The 22,006-nt window shown below is 36.5% G+C and overlaps 1 protein-coding gene across 8 annotated transcripts in view; it reads right to left on the bottom strand.

Annotated features, from left to right (window-relative positions):
- Positions 1–15,953, bottom strand: part of LOC114323390 (rab GTPase-activating protein 22) — a 43,642-nt gene extending 27,689 nt beyond the window's left edge. For 2 of the 8 annotated variants that reach the window (XM_082878452.1, XM_082878448.1), the window contains exons 1-2: positions 15,731–15,927; positions 15,042–15,249 (exon numbers count right to left, since the gene is read on the bottom strand). In XM_082878452.1, coding sequence (XP_082734578.1) covers positions 15,042–15,176 — 135 coding nt within the window. In that variant the 5' untranslated portion in view covers positions 15,177–15,249; positions 15,731–15,927. Of the gene's footprint in view, positions 1–15,041; positions 15,250–15,730 lie in introns of those variants that run through there. The other 6 variants (XM_082878449.1, XM_028270985.2, XM_028270983.2 and 3 more) reach the window with 5 other exon arrangements.
- Positions 15,954–22,006: the final 6,053 nt, after the last annotated feature.

Raw genomic sequence — 22,006 nt, 5'->3', positions numbered from 1 at the left:
CTTTGTCAATTTGAATGACGAAAATCTTATGTTCTACTTTCATCACAACCATGTGCTCCTTGTAAGCTCTACTTCTCCGAATAAGGTTCATTTTGATTGTACAAACTAGGAATCTTTGATTATATGGGAAGTTATCAGGTAGTGAAGACGAATTCACTTGGGATGTATACCTGACTAATGCCCCACTAATTGTACTGTTATTAACTGCACTAGTGGAGCTGGCAGCATGATACCTTTGCATTTCTCCCAACTAATACCAGTATACTGCCTCCCAAAATTGACTATAAGATGCTATGCAAGTCAAATGCAATGGTAGAATTCATTTGTCTACACTGATAGTTCTTCTGCCAATCATAACCAAGCATGCCACAACCCTAGACCTCTCATATAGTTTCCCTATGGCCTGACCTCAAAAATCAAGAACCGAAATGAGATTGAATCTGCTGAAGTTGGAAAGAGTTTACGAGACTTGAAACGGCTCAAAACGAGACTTTTCTAGCAGAAAGAAAAACTAGGGTTTGTGAGGTGAAGTACAAACTTTCATGGAAAATGATAGAAAATTGATGTTTGAAAAGAAATGTCGTCTCCTCAACGGATTAGGGATTCAACAACAAAGTGAATCATGTATAGAAATACATATAGACATAGAGAGAAAGTTAGAAAGAAAGCGAGAGGGGAGGGCTCTCGAGGGGTTTAACTCATTAGTTGTTTGCTTCAGCTGCTTGAAATACTCATCTTTTCTTTCAAGTCAATTGCAGACTTTAAGGTAGATAGTAGCTTTCCTATGAAACATTCATGGGAAGACAATTGTCCGCACCATATTCATTGATTCTACGGACCTCGTAATGTGTGTCTATGACTAACCTACCATTGCACCCCTTGAGCATCTACCAAACAAGCGGTTACATTGCATGCTTGTAGCTCCTATGGCAGATAACTCCAAGATTCCGCACTGCTTTGCAAGTAAAGTGTGACTTGGTGAACTATTAGCCAAATGATGAGAGAATCTTCAAATACAGAGAAATAAGTCAACATAAGTGGCCTATTTAAAATGTTCACAATCATTGGCCCTTTGGTACTTTGACAGAATAGTGTTTTGTTTTATTAAAAGCGTATGAGAATGATTTTATGACATAGGAAACATTCACACAAGCATGCACAATCTATTTTAAATTTAGATAGAGACATTTTGAAAAGTGTGCTTAATACCTTTTGATTTCTAAAATTATACTTGATTGTAGAAATAAATTGTTCATAAGAAGGATTCTTGTTAAGAGGTCTAGTACATTTTGTGATATAAACAAAAGTGTGTAACGTAAGGAATTGTGATTGCTCAAAAATCTTGTTGAATTTCTCTATATGCTAGTATAGCAATGTTTAGTTCAAATGAAGACAAACAGATTGGTTAGTGTTAGCCCCATGGTTTTCGAAGGATTATATAAATTGATTTTGATGATAACAAAGCCCAAGTGATTATGCTTATAATAAGTTATTGTTAAATTTAAAGTTGATTAAAGTTTGTCTGATTTGTAGAATTGATTGGAACAATATTCTTTATTCGAGTCAACTCATGAAGAAAGAGGAGTAAGCTCAAAGTACATTACACTGAATAGAATCAAATCAGAAATGAAGGTGTCAACTCAAATCTAGAAAGAGCCAACTCAGAGCTTACTGAATTTCCAGAGTCAGCTCAAAATATTCTGCAGAGCAGATTGTTCAAACATAAAATCAAGTATGAAGAGTTTGAATTCAAAATGCATTGAAGAATTTGAAACTGAAGATTATGATTGGATTTGATACACAAGGAAGATTTTCTCTACAAGAAAAGAATGCAGAATTAAAGGAATTTGTTCAAGACTTTTCCAAGACAAATTGAAATGTGCTGATATTCAAGAAAGGAAGCTTAGAGACAGAATTTGAATGTGAAGATTCCTCTAGTCTGCTATTTTATGTTGAAGATATGCATGAGGAAGGAAAGCATGGACTATGGGATTAATTGAAGAATACAAAAATTCAAAATTCAAATTGCTCTCATATGGAACGTTCAATATAGCAGACATAGCAAAAGGAATTGATTTGGGAATTTCTTTTTTAATGGAATCAACTCTAACAGCTATATTTTTGAAGCTCCAACAGTCATATTTTTTAAGCTATAAAAGGAGCCTTCTAACCTCAGTTGAACAACACAACAAAAACACAGAAGAAGCAACACACATTGGTGATATTCAAGAAAGCTCTATTATATTGAGAAAGCTCTCCACATTTCTTTATTGGGATATACAATTTGAGTGAGATATTGTTGAGAGTTGAACTTTTATTGTAAAAGGGTTTGCACCACTTCTTCTTACTCTTGCGAGAGTGATCTTTTTGAGAGTTGTTTTTGGGATAAAATCACTTGGGATAGGTGTGACTCGGCACCGGATTCAAAACTAGTTTTGATCTTTTTGTGAGTGGTTTTTGGAATAAAATAACTTAGGTTAGGTGTGATTAGGTACCGGATTCAAAACTAGTCAGCTTGAGTGATTGGAGATAGATCACTTGTTGTGAAGGTTTACTAGTGCCTGCAAAGCTAGGGGTTGTATCACTATTTGAAGATAGTGGAGAAATTCTCAAGGAAGATACTTAGGGAGTGGATGTAGGCTTGGGTTAAGCCGAATCTGTTAAATATAGAAATTAAAGTATATAAAATCTTTTTATTTTTAGTATTATTTATATAATCTGTGATTGTGTCAATCATTAACTTAGTATTGTTTCCTTATTTATATCGTTTCCTAAATTGTTTAATGAATTTATTATATATACATGGCATCTACCTCATTCATGGGTAAGTCAAATAATTATTTTCATTCTTTTTGGTATCAGAGCTATATTAAGTACCTAGTAATTTTGCTTCACCGACGGGTGGCAGCCTTGCCTTAGCCGCCGCCGGACCTCAATCCATTCCACTGCCACATTTTCTTTCAATATCACTTTGTGGTGATCTCTTCCTCTATCCACTAGTTTATTCCTATCCCAAATATCTCTATCATATTCTTTTTACTCGCAATCTATTTTTTTGTGTCTTTCTATTTCACTTTGTCTTTCCCTCTTCAAACCTATTTGAGTTTGAGGGGAGTATTATACCTATATCCTGGTGAGCATGGTGTAATATCATGGAAACCACCTAAGCCGCCCCATCTGGTGCACAACCTAAGCTGCCTCCCCTGGTGCACCACCTAAGCTGCCTCCCCTGGTGCACTTTCTAATAAGCCACCCCTTGGCGCACTCAGTCATCTATTGTCATCATCGTTAAACACCACGTCACAAGTTATGTGTATGCCACATTTGCTGGTTCAACATCCAGTTAGTCTCTACGAAGGTCCGACATGACCCCTTAAACTGTCCTGACATTGATTCCGGTTAGTTCTTACAACGTTCCGGCATAACCCCGTAAACTGTCTTGACATTGATTCCGGTCACTTCCTACAACAGACAGAAATGACCCTTTTAAACTGTCCCAACATTGATTCAGGTCAGTTTCTTCTAAAGCAGTTCAGTCCCTATTTGTAAACTGTCCCAACATTGATTCCAGTCAGTTCCTACAACGGTCCAGCATAACACCTTTAAACTATTCCGACATTGATTCCAGTCAGTTTCTTTTAGGGCAGTTCAATCCTTGTTTTTTTCCCTTTTTAGGGTGTGGTGTTGATATATTAAGCACTTTTTTGGCCTTTTTTATTTAGTGGACTACCAGATTTGTTCGGTAGCATTTATTTGGACTAGCCATTGAGTTTTTTCCAACTTCTTCCAGTCATCTATTGGCAAGCTACGATTGTTGAATATCTTCACACTAGCTTAAAGGTGAGTGTTGAATAAAAATTAAAATACATAGAATCTTTTTATTTTTAGTATTATGTATATAATCTGTGATTGTGTCAATCACTGATTTAGTATTGTTTCCATATTTATATCGTTTCCTAAATTGTATCATGAATTTATTATATATACGTGGCCTCTACCTCATTCATGGGTAAGCCAAATAATTCTTTTCATTCTTTTGAACCGCTATAACTCGTGGTGTTGATATCTCTTCTCCTTTCTCTTATCTTTGCTCATATTTTCCTGTGTGATTGTTTACATTGCTTATTTATTAGTTTTCGTTTGATTGCTTAAGTTTTATATCTCTATTTTAATGCTAAGTAAGCTCAAACTGCATTAGTTTTCATAATTGCTTAAATATTTTGAAAAACCCAATTCACCCCCCCTTAAGTTGTCATTATTGGGATAACAGTTAGTTTTATTATTTGTTTTAAGATTAATTACACCAAGACCCCCTCAATTATTAGTGAATTTCACCTTCCCCCCCATCTATGAACCCGTTCATAGGTTCAACAATAAAAATGTATGGGTTATTTTATAGTGGAAGGTATAAAAATGTATGGGGTCATAAATGAGGTAAGTTTATATTTGCTAATAGTTGAGAGCGTCTTGGTGTACTTAACCCTTTTTTAATTGTATATGCATTTTAGCAAGCACGGTAGAAAAATAAGCTTTGCAAAATTTAAAAACAAGTACTGTTTTTTAGGTCCCTTGTTTTGTCACTTCTGTGAACAAACACATTTGAGTTGTAATGTTGTGAGTTTCTGAGTGTTGCGCCATGTTTGGATAGTTTGTTTTCATATTCAAAAATCTCCTTTTACATTGTCAAGCTTGATGGACCGCTCGAGCGAAGGAGTTTATGCTTGAGCGTAGATTTGGATTATCCAGTAGTTCAGGCCTTGGTCTGAGATATTAGGAGGTATCTTTTACCACTTGAGCATATACGCTTGTGCTCAAGCAAAGTGACAAGAGTTCAAGTTGTTACAAACGCCTTTAGACACACTGCTACAGTGGTCATTCTTACACTCAAGCAGCCTTCGCATCCCTACTTGTTTTAAAGTGCCTCAATTGCTCTTTTTAGGGTTCCCGTCCAGAATTCTCTCTAGGGAGATTAACCTAATAATTCTATAGTGGAGGGTGTTTTATAGTATGCTTACCTTGATGGATTGAGATTGATCATTGGATCAACAAGTGCAGTATTGAAGATCATCGAGGGATTTCATTCGTTTAATTCAAATTCAGAGAGTTGTACATCAGTGGATTCCAGGGGACTCGAGCCTGGAGCTTTTGTGGATTGCAAAGTGGCTCATCGTCGTAGATTTGGCATCAGCATTGTGGATTCAACACCGAACAAAGCAATTTCGAGGTGAAGACAGTGCTGAAGGAAGCACAATGAGTTCGGTTCAGTTTAGACACAGATTCGCTAGGTAATTGAGGGATCTCTTGTGTAATTCCTTTATCTTCTGAATGGATTGCTTTGTGATTTTAGCCCATGGTTTTTTAATCACAATTAGAGGTGTTCCAATTGTGATTTTTTCCACATTACATCGTTCTGTCGCTTTTGTTTGTTAGATTAGAGATAATCTAAATCACTTTCATATTGGCTTGATGATTTAGGTTATTGTCTAATTTGGTTTTTTGTCTATCTGATAGGGAATTGTTATTTTCATTGTTGTAATTGAATCCTAATTGCAAATCACAATCTCGAAGGTTTTAAGTTTTTTCACTTGATATCAGAGTTGGTCGCTCATTCTTTGTTTTCAAAAGCTATAGTAGTGAGATCTTGTTGTGATTTGTGATCATGGATTCAATTCGTGAAAGGAATTCTACGTTTCAACCAGCCTTGCTTGACGGTTCGAATTGCTCTTTTTTGCAAGCTCGGATGAGAGCATTTTTAAAATCGATTGATTGAAAAGTTTTGCAATCCGTCATGTGGGTGGACTAAACCTATGATTACCGTTGATGGAATAACTTTTCCCAAACCGATTGACAAATGGGACACAACTGATTATCAAAATAGTAGCTGGAATAGTAAAGCTATCAATTCCTTGTTTTGCGCTATCACACCTGAAGAGTTTAGTTGTATTTGTAATTATGAAGTCGCAAAAGAGGCGTGGGATATCTTAGAGACTATTCATGAAGGCACTCCTTCGGTTAAACGTTCAAAACTTTAAAGGCTCATTTCTAGTTTTGAAACCGTTTTCATGAAAAATAGTGAGGCCTTTGATGAATTTTATGTGAAGTAGAGTGACATTGTGAATTCCAACTTCAATTTAGGTGAAAAAAATACCAGAATCCAAGATTGTTGGAAAAAATTTGAGATCCTTACCCGATCGGTTCTAATAAAAAGTTATGGCTATTGAGGAGGCTCAAGATGTTGACAACCTCAAGCTGGATTATTTGGTTAGAAATCTCCAAAACCTATGAGGCGCATTTGAATTTCAAAAGAATCAAAAAGATGTTGCTTTTCATAGTGCTCATATAATAAGGAGACAAATGAGGATTATGAGTTTGATTTTGAGATTACAGACACTTTTAAAAAATGTTTCTTGTGGAATCAACTCACAAATCCAACAACAAAGATAGTTTCAAAATTGACTCTACAATCGCAAAGAAGAAAGGAAAAATGCAAGGAAATCATCAGAGAATCAAATGCTTTGAGTGCCAAGCCTTTGGCCACTTTGCTCAAGAATGCCCTAATCATTTGAGGAAGAAGTCAGTCTTCTTTGTCACTTGGGATAATGAGTTAAAGTGACAACGAGGTTTTATGCAAAGAAGGAAATGGGCAATTTGTAACTTTCATGGCAGTTTCTATAGCCAAGGGACAAATTGATTATGTCGAGGGACATATTGACTATGCTTATGGCCATAATGTGTCTACACCTTTCTTTGATGGTAATGAATATTTGTACTAGAGTGCTCGAATGAGGGTTTATTGGAGTGCTCAAATGAGGGTTTACTTGTTGGCATCTAATACAAACTTATGGAGGATCATAGAGGAAGGATTTGAGGTGCCTTATGAACTCGACATTATAACAAACTTGAGAAATTTGAAGCCTCGAGAGCAATGGAGTGACCTTGAGTTGCAACATTTTGGATATAACTTGAGCTTTAGAGGAAATACGAGGTGGTTTCTCAGAAGGTGTGAGAACCCATATTTCTCATTGTGAGACGGTCAAAGAAGCATGGGATTTGTTGAAGTCTATCCTCGATGATGCAAATTCTATAGATGAGTCTCAAGGTACCTCCGTTCCTTATGCATCGAGTGTTGACTCTTAAGATGGAAATTTGTTTTCGGACAAGAGTGAGGATGAAAGCTCCACATCTAGTCCTCCAAAGTGTAGAAGAGGGTCATCTAGTGTGGAAGAAGAAATAGATGGGGTCACTCCTCATGAAGCATATGAGATGTTATATAAGCGGCGTCGCACTCTAACAAAGATGAATATCAAGTTGTCCACCAAACTCAGGTTGAGTAGAGAAGGGAAAGCAAAGGCAGAGCAAGACCTCATGGAAGCTCAATCAAAAGTTAGTGTTCTTACTAATGAGATGGAATCTTTGAGTGCCCAATTTTCCACATGCGAAATGGAGAGAAACCATTTACTTCATGCTCATGGTGAGTTGAAAGAGAAGAATTGTGCTCTTGAAACAGAGTTGGAGACTTGCTCAAAGTTTGGGAAAGAATCTGAGGCGAAGATTACCTTGTTAGAGTTGGAGCTCGAAAGTGTCAAAGACACATTGAAACCTTTGAATGCATGTTCACATATTTTGGAAGTGGATCTTAGTGCTCAACAATTGACTAATGATTAAGGAGGAGTTGGCATCATCAAAAGGCTTGTTTCGACGTCCAAAGCCTCAACTTCCAGAGATGAGAGCACACAAGGCTTTTTGGCTAGGGGTAATATCAATTCATCTCTCTCTTTGTCATAACTATGTAGCCAAGAGTAAATTCATTCCTATTTGTTATCATTGTGGGCTTAAGGGTCACATTAGACCTCATTGTTATGATTTGCTTGAGACCAACCACGATGTGAGGTTGAGTTTGGCTAGACCTTGGAACAGGAGGGTTGTAACCAAGTCAAGACAGGTTCCCATTGAAGGAGAAGGGAACCAATGTCAAGACACTACTCAAGAACCGCAATTCACATAGCATTGTCCGTTCTAAAGCAATTTGGGTGAGGAAGCTTGACTTGGGTTGTTAATTGTCTTTATCTTATTTCTTTTTGGTTTTTTTTTTTTTTTTGTTCTTTTTTTTGTTTTTTGTTTTTTTTTTTGCCTTTGTTTCCTTTGTTGTTTTTAGGTCTTTTGTTCCGAGTTTTTCTTTGTTTACTTGCTTTGTTCTTTCTAAAAACAAAAAAGATTTTCTATTTTTTTTTTGGAGCTTGAAATTAATTGAGTGTAACTTGTTGCATGAGTAGATGTGTGCTATATTGTATTTTGTGTGCTTGGATGATATACTCTCATTGTCTATGATTAGGGCTGCAAACGAACTGAGTTGTTCATGAACAAACTCGAGTTCAGCTCGTTAAGGCTTGTTTGAACTCGGTTCACTAACTAAATAAATGAGTTCGAGCTTAAATTTCAAGCTTGATTAATAAACAAGCTAAGCTCGAGCTTAATATTACTTAGCTCGAATAAGCTCGCGAACTCAAAAATATATATATATATTAATTTTTAATTTTTAATTTTTATATATGTATATATTATATTTGTATTTGTTAAAATATTTTAACTTGACCATTAATAATGATCATGATTACTTTAATAAAAAAAATAATCCTTCTATGTATGAAAGCTTTGCGTTTGCTTTCTTTTCTTTGACTAGCGTTATAGCTGTCAACAACTCACCATTTTATAAGCATCAGGACTTTACACGTTTTCTCTCTTTAGCAATGTGGGACTGAAAGACTGCAATAACATGTTGTGCCAAACGACATCGTTTGGTGCGTTTGTTGAAAGTCCCACATCGATTGCAAAATACATTTTAAGGTAGACAAATTTCTATTCAAGTATAAAGGGTTCCTATTTTCCATGGTTCTCTCTTGGCCAATGAGCCATCATGAGCCGAGCTCAAGTTACATAAATTTTGGACAAGCTGAGCTCGAGCTTAGATATTGTAGCTCGTTTCGAGCTCGAACCAAGCTCAAACATCTTGCAAATAAATCGAGCCGAGCTCGAATATCTCTCTTTTTGCTAACAAGGTTTCATGTGTGCTTGTACATAACTCATGATGAATGTGTATGCTCTTTGTTTACATAATCTCATTCTGTACACATCCTTGGGTTAAGCAATTGTAGGGGTATTGGCATAAGTGATCAAGTTTCGCTAAGGACTTCTAGCATTGTATCTTGTGCATTGTATCTTGTGCATTTTTTGAGGAATTAACCTATGCTACCATATCTTAGGTGATGTTGAGTTTCTTAATCCCCTACCATCTTTTTGCATCGCCACTGCTTACCATTTGTTCATGTCTCTCAAGGCATGAGGAAAAAGCTACCTCAAAGTCACCAACCAGGCTTCATTCATTCTTTCCATTCTTCTCTGGTTCAATTTCCATACTCTTTGAGCATGAAAGCCGCCGGAGAGTGCACAAGAAAATGGTATTATACCTCTTGATCACCTACTGGTTTGACCTTCCTCAGTCACTCACAGATTCTCTTGCTGAAGGTCTAGTCATCCAATCACTACTAGGATTAACTCTAACAGTTGTGGACATTCAAGGATTGCATATACACTTCTTTTTGTGATATTATGCTCTCCCCTAAGCATTGCATTCATGTGTTGTCTATGCCAATCTCTATGTTCTTACCATGTTTGCAATTGTTTCCATGTTCATTTTGTCCATCTTGCAAGATTGAATGACTCATGATGTGTAGATTGTCTCATCTTTGTATCACTCTGTGCTATATTGCCCATATGACTCTATTTTAGGTGATACTTTGTTTTTTAGAGTGATTTGAATGCTCTAGGTGTGCTTTGAGGATTTTAGCCCTAATTGTTTTTTGAGACTGCTCAAGCGATTGACTGTGCGCTCGAGCAGTAATTCACACCTGCCAGTAGTTTTGTCTTCAGACTGAGATACTAGGAGCATGTTTTTCACGCTCGAGCGACGGAATATTAGCACAAGCGGTCCCGCGCATGTTTTAGTGAGTCCGCTCGAGCAATCTGTGTGGGTTTTTATACTAAGATCTGTCTCTTCACTTCATTTTTCCCCAAATCTCTTTGTGGTCTTCTCTCTCCCATGCGATTTCATTCCACTATTGTCATTTCAAGTCCAATCCTCTTCGGTTTGTGCCGCCTCTAGTGATTTTCATCACATTTTGGTAAGTTTTCTTCATTTCCCTCTTTTCTTTATTGTTTATTTCTTTTGTTTTTTTGTTTCAATTTTAGGGTTTTATTATAGGGTTTCTCTGTTTTTTCTTTTTGTTTATGCTTCTATTTCTGTGTATTTATTTTCTTCTTTTCTATCTCGTACTTAGAACTGCTTATAGTATTGTTTTAGTTTGGTTCTAACTCTAGGGCTTTATTATGCTTGTTATTACTTAATTCTTGCTCATTGTATATGTTGTTTTGTTGCTAATGTTTTTTGTTGGTTAATTGTTGATTGGTGGGTCATTGTGTGGGGTTTCTCTATTGATCTTTTGCTGGTTAGGTTTGAGGGTTGTCTTTTTGTGTTTCTCTAGTGGGGTATGTGTGTCGGTTTGTTGTTATTGATGGTTTGTTGTTGGTTGACTGTTTTGGGAGGGTTTTCTGTCGGTCTTTTGTCGATTACTGGGTGTTTCTCTATTTGTCTGGTGATGATTTGTGTCTACTTTTTCCGTTCTTCGGTTGTTGGTCTTTCTTGTCTCTAGTATTCATCATGTCTCAATCTAAAAAGCACACCAAATCCACCGATAATCGTCCATCTTTTAACCTTGAGAAGTTCCAATCTAAGGAGAAAGCCAAGTTGTTAAGAGGTTTCTTTAGCTCACGGCCTGTCCATCTTGAATGCAATGTTCAACCCTTTACTTTTGAGTCTATCCGTACCCACCATCTCTTTGACCCCTTGGGTGGTGACAAGGTTCTCGCCTTTTCTGGCGCACAAAACATAGATTAGGTCCGTGAATTTTATTGTAATATGCATTCCATTGACCCCATTGATCCTTGCTTCAAAACTTGGGTTCGGTCTAAGGAATTTCTTGTCACCACTGAGTCTATTGGTTTCATTCTCAGTATTTCCCCCGTTGTTGGGTGTCAGTATCCCTTTCTTGGTTCTCCTACCATTGACTTCAACATGGTCGCGTCCTACCTCTATGGCACCCCTAGAGCTTGGGTGTCCGAAGTTCTACTTAAACAAAATGAGTCTCTCCCCAAGTTTCGCCTTCCAAATCTCAATGTTTGTGCTAAATTCATGTCACCACTCACAGCTCATACATCAACCAAGATTAGGGGTTTATTCTTTATTGTATTGATCATCGTTTTCCCATTGATCTTCCAGACATGATTGTTGACAAAATGATAGCCGTCTTCGAGGAGAAGAAAAATTTAGGTCTTCCTTATGGTTGCCTCATCAATAGGATTCTCTCTTCTCTTGAGGTTGCCTCTTCTGACAATGATGAGCATGCTTGCCCCATCAAACCTTTTACCGAAAAGATTGTCTCCCAGAGTCAGGCACATGTTAAGGGGGAGCCATCCGGGGTGGGTCCATCTAATGCAGGTGAGGAGCAGATGGCCAAGGAAGCTAAGTTAGATGTTATGGCTGCCAATGAGGGGGGGCAACCAGCCTGTGCTCGTACCATTCGAGGTCAACTTCTTCAGTTCAAGCATGCCATGACACAGAGTTTCGACTAGCTAGATGCTAGCGTGGATCAGTTTGATGGGCGCCTCACTGCCTTGGAGACTACCACTAGCCACATTGCTACATCTGTGGATTAGGCGACCTTCCAGCTTACCCAACTTCTTTCATATTATCAGATGCAACCACTGCATCCTCCACCTTATCAGTGATATTTCTCTGTCTCTTGGGTTACGCTACTTTTGGACTTGTTTAATACTTGTTGGTCTTGTGGATATTTGCTCTTTTGGACTTGTCTCATCTCATGCTAGGCTCTTGGTTTTGGTTGGCCTTAGTTGGGCATTGGTTATTAGTCTTCTGATATTCATTTTTGGACATGTCTCATTTTTTGGTAGCATGTTGGATGTGTTTGGCTTATGGCGTAGTTGATATTCTTGGTTATTTTTGGTATATTTGTTCATATTTTGTGGATATTTGGTATATTTTGGTTATTTTGGGAATTGTATTTGAATGTTTTTGGACTATTGTTGCCCTGTGTTGTGGATAATTGTTCTATTGTTTATTTTGGCACAATCTATATCTTGTTGGTTGTCATTATTCCTTAGTCTCTCCCAATCAAAAAGGGGGAGCGGTTAGTGTTACCTTTGTTGTTATTGCCTGGATATCCATATTGCTCCATTGCTTATCATCTAACCATGCATATCTATTGCTATCCATCTATCTCTTGTGTTTGTGTCGTTAGGTTTCATTGTTAGAACTGTTTTGTCTAGAAATTGCCAAAGGGGTAGATTTTTAGGTCCCTTATTTTGTCAATTACCCGAACAAACACATTTGAGCTGTAATGTTGTGAGTTTCTAAGTGTTGCACTGTTTTTCGATGGTTTGTTTTCAAATTCAGAAATCTCTTTTTACACTATCAAGCTTGATGGACCGCTCAAGAACAGAAATCTCGGGCATAGAGTTGGATCATCCAGTAGTTCAAGCCTTGGTTTGAGATACTGGGAGGTATCTTTTACCGCTCGAGTGTACTGTCATGGACTGGGCGCTTGTCATCCTCCCAAGAAGCCGGCTCCACGAGTGGTACTGCGTACTCCCATGCATTAAGGCCAAGTTTGGAAAGACTAAAAAAGTGTACTTTTTGTCTTTTTGGATTAAAAAATTGAGGTTGAAAATATGGATGTTTGGGTTAACTTTTTGACTTTTTATTGAAAAATGTGTAATAAAAAATTGTAAAAATTGATTTGTAGGGAAAAATTTGAATTGGGAGTTGTGCAGCCGTAATTGTTGACTTTTGGTGAATAGTGTTAACTTTTTAGCTTTTTGAGTAACTTTTTGGCTTTTTTGGATCTTCCCAAACTTGGCCTAAGTCTAAGGATCCAACCCTAGTGATGCGATAGAGATTTACCCTATCTGCCTTGCCACTCACAAACTAATGCGTTTGCAAGATGCTTAGTGTAGAACTCGCATCTCCAATGAGCCGGTACGTGACATGCTACCATCGCCAATCCCTAAAGCCCTCATCAGGAGAACATTACCCTACCTGCCTCCATACTTGTCCGTTCCCCTACCCATGGGAAACCTGCTCCGCGCGAACACCACCATTGGTATGGACCCCATAACGAAGGTGCTTGGTGTAGGTCCCATGTACAGTCTCCATCACAGTACCCTTAACCTGGCTCTGATACTATTTGTCACGAACTACGCGCTTGTCATCCTCTCGAGAAGCCAGCTCCACAAGTAGTACTACGTACTCCCGTGCATTTATGCCTAAGGATCCAACCATGTGATGCGATAGGGATATATCATGCCTGCCTTGTCGCTCACAAATTAATACTCTTGCAACGTGCCTGGTATAGAACTTGTATCTCTAATGAGTCGGTACGTAACAGTACACTCTTGCGCTCAAGTTTGTTAGAACCACCTTTAAACACACCGCTCGAGCGGCCATTCTTGCACTCAAGCGGTCTTTGCATCTCCGTTTGTTTTACAATGCCTAACCAGACTAGAATTCTCTCTGAGGAGATTAACCTGATTGTTCTATATTGGAGGGTGTTTCATAGTATGTTTACCTTGATGGATTGAGATTGATCATTGGATCAACAATTGTGTTATTAAAGATTATCAAGGGATTTCATTTGTTTAATTCAAATTCAAAGAGAGTTTTGTGCATCGGTGAATTCTGGGGCACTCAAGCCTGGAGCTTTGGTAGATTGCAGAGTGGCTCATCGGCGTGAATTCGACATCGGTATTGTGGATTCAACACCAGACAAAGCAATTCCGAGGTGAAGATAGTGTTGGAAGAGGCATAGTGAGTTCGGTTCAATTTGGGTGTGAATTCACTAGGTAATTGAGAGTTCTCTTGTGTAATTCCTTCATCTTCTAAATGAATTGTTTTGTGGCTTCGGCCCATGATGTCACAATTGGAGGTGCTCGTTGTGTCGCTTTTGTTTGTTAGATTAGAGATAATCTAAATCACTTTCGTATTGGATTGATGATTTAGGTTATTGTCTAATTTGGTTTTTGTCTATCTAATTGGGAATTTTCATTGTTGTAATTGAATCCTAATTGCAAATCACAATCTCAAAGGTTTTAAGTTTTTTCACTGTTAAAATTTCTGAAAAATATCAATTTTTAAGTTGTACATCCACAAGATAAGCAATCCATGAAATGTGGTAAAACCCCATACTACAATCTCCATTCAAAAAACTCAACATAGATAACCTTCCTTCCAAATGAGATGGAAGCACAGAACTACTTAAGCTATATATTATTTTTTCCATTCTAAGATACAGGAAACTTCTATGCTTAACATGAAATCCTCCGTCGGTTTTGAACTAGGCAAACTTAAATTCACCAGTTCATCATTTGCAATAGGCTGCATTAAACTAGGAAACTAACTGCACAAGTGAATGAAGATAATGCATTAGATATAATTATTACTTCCTAAACCAACTACACGTTTCATCTAGACATCTAGTTCTTCTGCCATTTGGTATCAATTGAATTTGCTAGAGAGTAAGAACATTGCATCAATAAATTTTCACAGAGCATTCAATATTAGAAAAAGACACAAGGTGTTTGACTTTGGTCCCATGACTCAATAAAAGATAAAGGTAATTAAATAACATTCATGGATGTGCATGACAATTTGAAGATAATGCATATAAGAATAAGATGGCCACGGAAAAAAAGCTAAAAGATAAATGTCCTCGTTTCAAATGACTTGGTAAGTAATGGCAACTATACTTGAACCCCTGGACTTGAGGTGCTCCTCCTCACCGACCCATTGCCAAGGTCATACAGAATATTTAGAGCAAAGCTAGCAAGTATAGAACTTTCGATTTAACACAAAGCATAAAAAATCAGGATAATAATTACAGAAAAAATATATATGTTGTTGTCAGTATTCTTACAGCTATAACAACCTTTATAGGTGATTGATGAAGACAAGGCTCCCCAATGTCGCGAACAATACAACTGACTCGATGTAGACTCACTGTCCTGGCCTTTCCACAAATCCATTGCTTGTTATCTTCGTCAAAAGACATCAGCAGCCTCCCCCCCGCCCCCCCTTCCCTGTTCCCTCTCTCTTAACTCTTCACTCGTGAACTTTTTCACCTTCTGCATCACATTACAATCAACTACTCAGAACTTCCCCAAAAAAATTAAAAAATTAAAAAAAAAAAAAAAATCAATAACAGCATGAAATTAAACCTAGAAATTTAAATTGCAAAAACAAGCACTTTGGACCATATAGATATATATAGTTACATAAAATAAAAATACCAAAATTAGTTTTCCTATTTCTAACTATCCAAGAAATTCTTTGCTTATCTCTCGGAAATCCCCAAAGACAAGGCCTTGATTATGTTGTACAGTTTCTGAATGATCAAGCAGATCTAATTTTCCAATCGAACCCAAATTCTACACTGAGCCTACAGAATCGAAGTCGTAAATCGCTTGCGTGGGTGGTGAAGATCTCAACACAAAACAGCTTATATAATTATTATATAATATACTACATTACTGCCATACAACATATAATATGACATATATATATATATAACTTGAGAGAGAGAGAGAGAGAGAGAGAGAGAGAGACCTAATGATTGGACGTGGGCATGTCATAACTCGGAGATCTCTGAAATTCAGAGATCGAATGAAGAGCACCGTCGCCATTGACAGGGACAGAGACCGTTTCTTCTATCTCTTTCGTTTCTCCTGAATTTTGTTTTTCTGGCTTTTTTTTTTCAATTTGTTTCCTATTTTCTCCTGAAAATTTTGATCTATCTATCTATCAATCTATTCTACAGTCTATCTACTTTAAAATGGAATGGTGGGCACTTGATTTCAATTTTCTGAATTGAATTTTTTAAATTATTTTTTTTATTTTTTATATTATTTTATTTTTAGTAAATATTTTTAAAATTTTAATTTTTTTTTTTGTAAATAGTAAAATATTTATGAAAAAATATTTTAAAAAATTAATAAATACATAAAAATATAAAAAAAAAATATACTGAATTTTCATATTTTTTTGATATTTGGTGTATTTTTTAAAGATTTTTTTTATAAATATTATACTTTTTAAGTGTATTTATGTTAGGTGTCTAAAAAATAAAAAAAAAAATTGCTTAAAATATTCAAAAATTCATTAAAAACATTAAAATACAGAAAATAAAAAGGAAGAATTTTCTGAATACTGTTTTCTAAAAACTAGAACCAAACAAATTATTTTTTATTTTTTCATAGAATAATGATTTTTCCCCCGAAAATCCTTCCCACTGAATCCCCCGAAAAATGAAGAGAGGGAAGACAAGAGAGAGAGAGGGAGAGAGAGAAAAGAGGAGAGGAGAGAGGGAAACAGAGAGAGAGGAAGAGAAGAGAGAAGATTGGCCGATCGTAGCTCTCCGTCGCAGCTTCACCGATCATCGGTCGATCGCAGCTCTTCGTCGCAGGACGATCGTCGCAGCAGCTCAGCCTCCGTCGTGCTTCCGCCCCTGGTTGATGGCCCCTCCCTTCTCTTCTTCTTCCTTCTTCCCCTGGTTGATGGCCCCTCCAGTTCTTCTTCTTCCTTCTCTTCTTCTTCTTCTTCTTTTTCGTTTCTGATTGAACCAAAAAAAAAAAAATAAATGCAAAAACGACGTCGTTTTTCAAATTCGGGCGATTCGGGGGGCTGGGTTTCGAGCTACCAATCACGGTTGTTTTTCATATTTCCAAAATATCTTTATGAACATAGTACTCTAAAAATCTACATCTACTACTATTTTTAAAAGTGTGAACATCCTCACTAAGGTTGGGACAGGTTTACCCAACCCACAATTATTATATCCAAATTTCATATTTTAATTAGGTTTTTCAAACTTTGACTAGTTAATGGGTTAGTACGGATCGGGACTATTTATAAAACTAAAATCACATAACCGAACTGGACTACACATTATAATTATGTTGTTAAGTTCTATACATTTTTCATTCACATATTTTTATAACTTGTTATTCTCTTTTACTTTCCAACATAATTCAAATATTTTCATTTATTTTTTACCTCTTTACATCTCATATAATAAAAAAAATAATCAAATAACATAATGTAATTTTATTTATAATACTTACGAGTGGGGAAAAAAAATGAAAGGACTAACATCATACAAGGCTAGAAAACTCAACCAGGTTGGCCTTTCCTACCAAATTCGATCATGTGTTACCTCTCTCAGACTCTTGAAACAGAACCCTTTAAGTTAACCAAAACTTCACGCTTTGCAAAGAGAGAAAAAGGGATATGATTAGTTGTTGTACACATAGAGATATATATATATATTAATGTATTTTAATAAATTAAATTTGAATTAAAAAGTGCTGATTTTTTTTTTTGTGATACATATCAAAAAAAAATATTTGGACGGGATAGTTTGAGTCGAGTTGATGGGATGGTCAGGTTGGGCTTACCCATGCGGACTCTTACAAGCCAGGTTCATGGCTGAGCTTGGGTAACAAACCTTTGTTATCATCTTTTATGGGTTGGAATAGGCTGGGTACTCAAGTGAGCTGGGATGTGTCATGGAACGGGTTGGGTAATATGAGGTTTTTTGTCCACGGGCCATTTGATGACCCCTAACTTTCGGGAAATTTTCCACACACCTAATCAACTCAAGGCAAATCTTTTCTCAATACACACCCCTATTAATTTGATTATTAACTAATTTTCTCAATTCACATCTTTAAAATTACAATTACATCATTCACTCATAACCATGGTACACGCACTTTAATTGATCCTAATTCACATTTCTAGTTCCACTCACTTTGGTGAAGACCAAACTCACTTCGTTCAAAAAAAAAGAAAAAAAAAAGAAGAAGACTTCATTCAAACAGGGAAAAAAAAAATCTTTGAATTTTCCTCACCTCCATTGAAGACTTTGAAGAGCTTCATTGAATCTCTACTAAAAACAATTGAAAACCCTTGTTTAAGGTAAGAAATCTTTCCGTTTTATTATTACATTTATCATTTTGTCATTACATTTACCATTTTCAGATATCTCTTCACTCCATTGCCATAAAAGCATCAGTTTTTCCCTTGATGGGCATGTTATGGATCTCTCGGCACTGGGTGTCCGAATTCGTTTGTTTAATTCAAAACTTAGTCACTGAATAATATGTATAATTTCGACCAATTAGGTCCGAACAAAATACATAATTTTGTAGTTTGTTTGTCGAATCTGTTCTATTTTTTTCGGTTTTGTAGTTTCGAATGCAATAATGTCGGTAATTGATTTCCGAAATATTTGTGTATTCGACACTGAAGTTCCAAATGGTTTTATATATATATATATATATATATTATATGTGATATAAAAATTTACACCAAGTTACATAGGCCACCAAGATTGGTTTTACTTTAGGTTCTTTTCCAACAATTTTATTTTACGGGTATGTTTATGTTTGTTTGTTTGTTTTTTTTTTTTTTTTTTTTTTTTTTTTTTTTTTTTTTTTTGCGAAATTCAATGCATAACAATAGAAACAAAAAATCTGTGCAGTATTGGTATTTCCACATTATATTGTTAGTTTAAGTAGTTGGGTCTTCATAAATGTTGTTAGCTAAATAGTTGAACAAAACAATTGCATTATATAGAATATTAAAGCTTGAGTTATTTTGCTTTTGGGGTTTGTTCTTTCAAAGCATTGAAATTGGGGCCAAATTTGGTCTTTGGTTGTATACTTACAGCTACAACAAATTTACAATCAATAACATGTACAAAGACAAGTAATGGGCAGTCCTTTGATTGTTTGAAAAATGATGTTGGTATTGATTAATGACCATGTTGCCTTCGTAAATTGGCCAAAGTGAAGTTAATCTGTTTTTCACATGTTGTGAACATCAACCAAACTAATTGGTGAATGGTCTGTATAGAATACAAATAGTTTTGCTATATCCACATTTACATTGTAATTTTTCAACAAATCCTAGTCTCACTCTTTCATCAGTAGTAGGGTTATGTCTTTAACTTATTTTATTAATTTCACATCATTCAAATTGTCAATTTAATGGTCTATAACTACATATTAGATTTCATTAAGGTGGTATGGATAGGCTACTTATTACCTGGATTGATGCAATCCTTCTCTGGGAGTGCTTATTCTATTTCATTATGTTAGGTTGATGAGAACAACTTTCCTTATGCAGATGGATGCCGGTCCCAGTGAACGTCGGTCAATAACAGCTTTGAACAGAAGACTCCATGAATTAGAGAGATGTGGATATGGACGTGCTCGAGTGCATGATGATGACATGCACATTGCCATGGATGATGATCCTATACATGATGCACTAGTTATGGATGATATTGCTATGGATGATAGCCCTGCTGGTGATGATGCTGACATTGTTGATGAAGATATCCTTACTCGGCCATTTCTGGGAGGGCCAACTAATCCATCAATCCTTAAAAGTTTTAAAAGTCATGTTGCCGCAACTATTTGGAATGGTGCTAATGAAAAGGGGCCCTTGAAGTGTCAAAATCACTTGTCTAAGATTCGTTCATGGCCGTGGTGGGAACAAAAAAACAATGCTACATTTTGTAAAAATTGTAGAGATGTCAGGACTTGCATAATTAGCTCGTTGTACGTACCGCTTTGTCAACATAATTGTAGTGTCCAGTTTTGTTAAGAGATGGCAACCGAAGACAAACACCTTCCATTTGATTATTGGAGAGATGACTATCACATTGGACGATGTCACCACTATCGTAGGGCTTCCCATTGTAGGAAAATCTATTAGTGTGTGTAAGTTGTCAGAAAGGCAGGCCATTGCATTAGTAGTTAATACCTTGGAAATTGATGAGCAAGAGGTCAGTCATGAGATGTGTAGTGCTGGAGGCAATTCAGTGAGGCTTGAGTGGTTAAGGGCACGCTTTCATAATGTCACAGACAATGATTCAATGGAAAGAATTACATGTACAGGTAGAGCATACTTTCTATTTTTGTTGGGTTGTACACTTTTTAGTGACAAGATTGGTGCTAGGGTCCCCATTGTTTATTTGAGTTTGTTGTCTGATTTGACGACTGCATCTTCATATGCTTGAGGTGCTGCTGTATTGGCATACTTATATAGATAGATGGGGTATGCTAGCAGGTCCGGCTTGAAACAAATAGACGATTACATGACACTTTTTAAGGGATGGATTTATGAGCACTTTCATGGATTCCGACCACACTTAAATATGAATTACACTCGAGACATGCCACATGTTTACCGTTGGACTTCTCGGAGAGAGTCTGGTAAAGAGACATAGTTGCAGGCTTTTCGAGAGGAGCTTGATAGGTTGGGTGTACATGATGTAAGTTAGAAAGTCCATCAAAATTTGAAACTCTATACCATACAAAAATTACAGTTGCCATTTCTTACAATTGTTATTGTTTATAGGTTATTTGGGAACTATACCAGAGTTGCAAAGATGTCCGTCTATGTCACCCAATTACGTTCTACTACGATTACCTAAAGTGTTTGGCAGTAGTTGAATCATATCACCTTGATAGAGTTTTGAGACAGTTTGGTAGAGTGCAGACAATCCCTAATCCACTATTTGGCCCTATGCGTGCCTCTCGATGAGCCACAACTCCACGCTACAATGTTATGTAAGCATACTTGGACATCATTTGGGAGGCATGGGACAACCATGTGTTATCTAATCAGAAGAGGAGTACATCGGTACGACAACCTTGGGATTGTGTTCCTGGTTACATGGATTGGTACCAAACCATTACCCATATGTATGTTCAAAACCCAGCTCGTCGTTCTCAAGTGGACCCAAACGTTCATCATTATCAGTATCCTAGCCAAGACGCACAGGTACCTTCTTTTTTTTTTCATTTACATTACAAAATATTTATGTAAACTATTATAGGTTTGTACATAATGTTGTATTTGTTCTCGTAATGCAGCGTATGTCGCATATATATCAGATTACTCATCCTTTCGTTGAGGCTAGCTATGAGGACAGTGTTCAACATCCTGATAGGCTTTACTACGCAATTGATGCAACTGAGTAGCTTCTTCAAGATCAGCACATTACTAAAGCTGGGCCTAGCACATCTGCACAAGGTCGGTTTACACCCAACTCTTCCACTGCACATCGTTTTGGAGCACATTACACTCGCCGATCACGTAGTTGATAGTAGTTAATAATGTTAGCACAAGTAGTTGTTGATGGTGTTGGTGGATGTATATGGAGACAAATATTATTATTATTATTATTTTTGGATTATGGGCAATGAGACAGGTATGTTGTGATTATGCGGATGGATTGAAATACTAGTTAATATTATTATTTCTTTTTAGATACTTGTTTAATATTATTACTCTTTAATAGTAGTTACACTTGGTTAATATTATTTTCATTACATTTTGTGTTCAGACAATGTAAAAATATCCAATTGCATCCATTCCATAAATAAGAGAACTATAAATCATATGATATTCTATTTTAAAAAAATGACCATTACAAAATCCAATGGCAAAATGAAATCCATCTCGTTACCTTATGCTATTAAATCATTAAACTAATGTCTTAAACCTCTCATGACTATTGTCTAATACATCAATCTATGTCAACTACATCAAATGTCCCTCGAGTGGCTACATTAGGTCCTATGTTGTCTTTGAATTTTTGAATGCGGCTAACATATGCATTCTCTCATTTTGATGCACAAGGGTGATGGTGAACTCGCCAAAGCACAACAATGGGAGGAACTGGATGATCGGCCTCCAAAAATACATGCACGGACATCCAAAACATTACATATCTTTACCAAATCCATCAAATTTGCAATTACACAAATATTAAACAACAATGTTCGGTTATTTTCATAATTTATACAC

Source organism: Camellia sinensis, chromosome 7, assembly GCF_055761805.1.
Source record: "Camellia sinensis isolate YWXY chromosome 7, ASM5576180v1, whole genome shotgun sequence".
NCBI lineage: Eukaryota > Viridiplantae > Streptophyta > Magnoliopsida > Ericales > Theaceae > Camellia > Camellia sinensis.
Note: the sequence above shows the minus strand (reverse complement) of the source record. Positions and strands in the feature narration are given on the sequence as shown.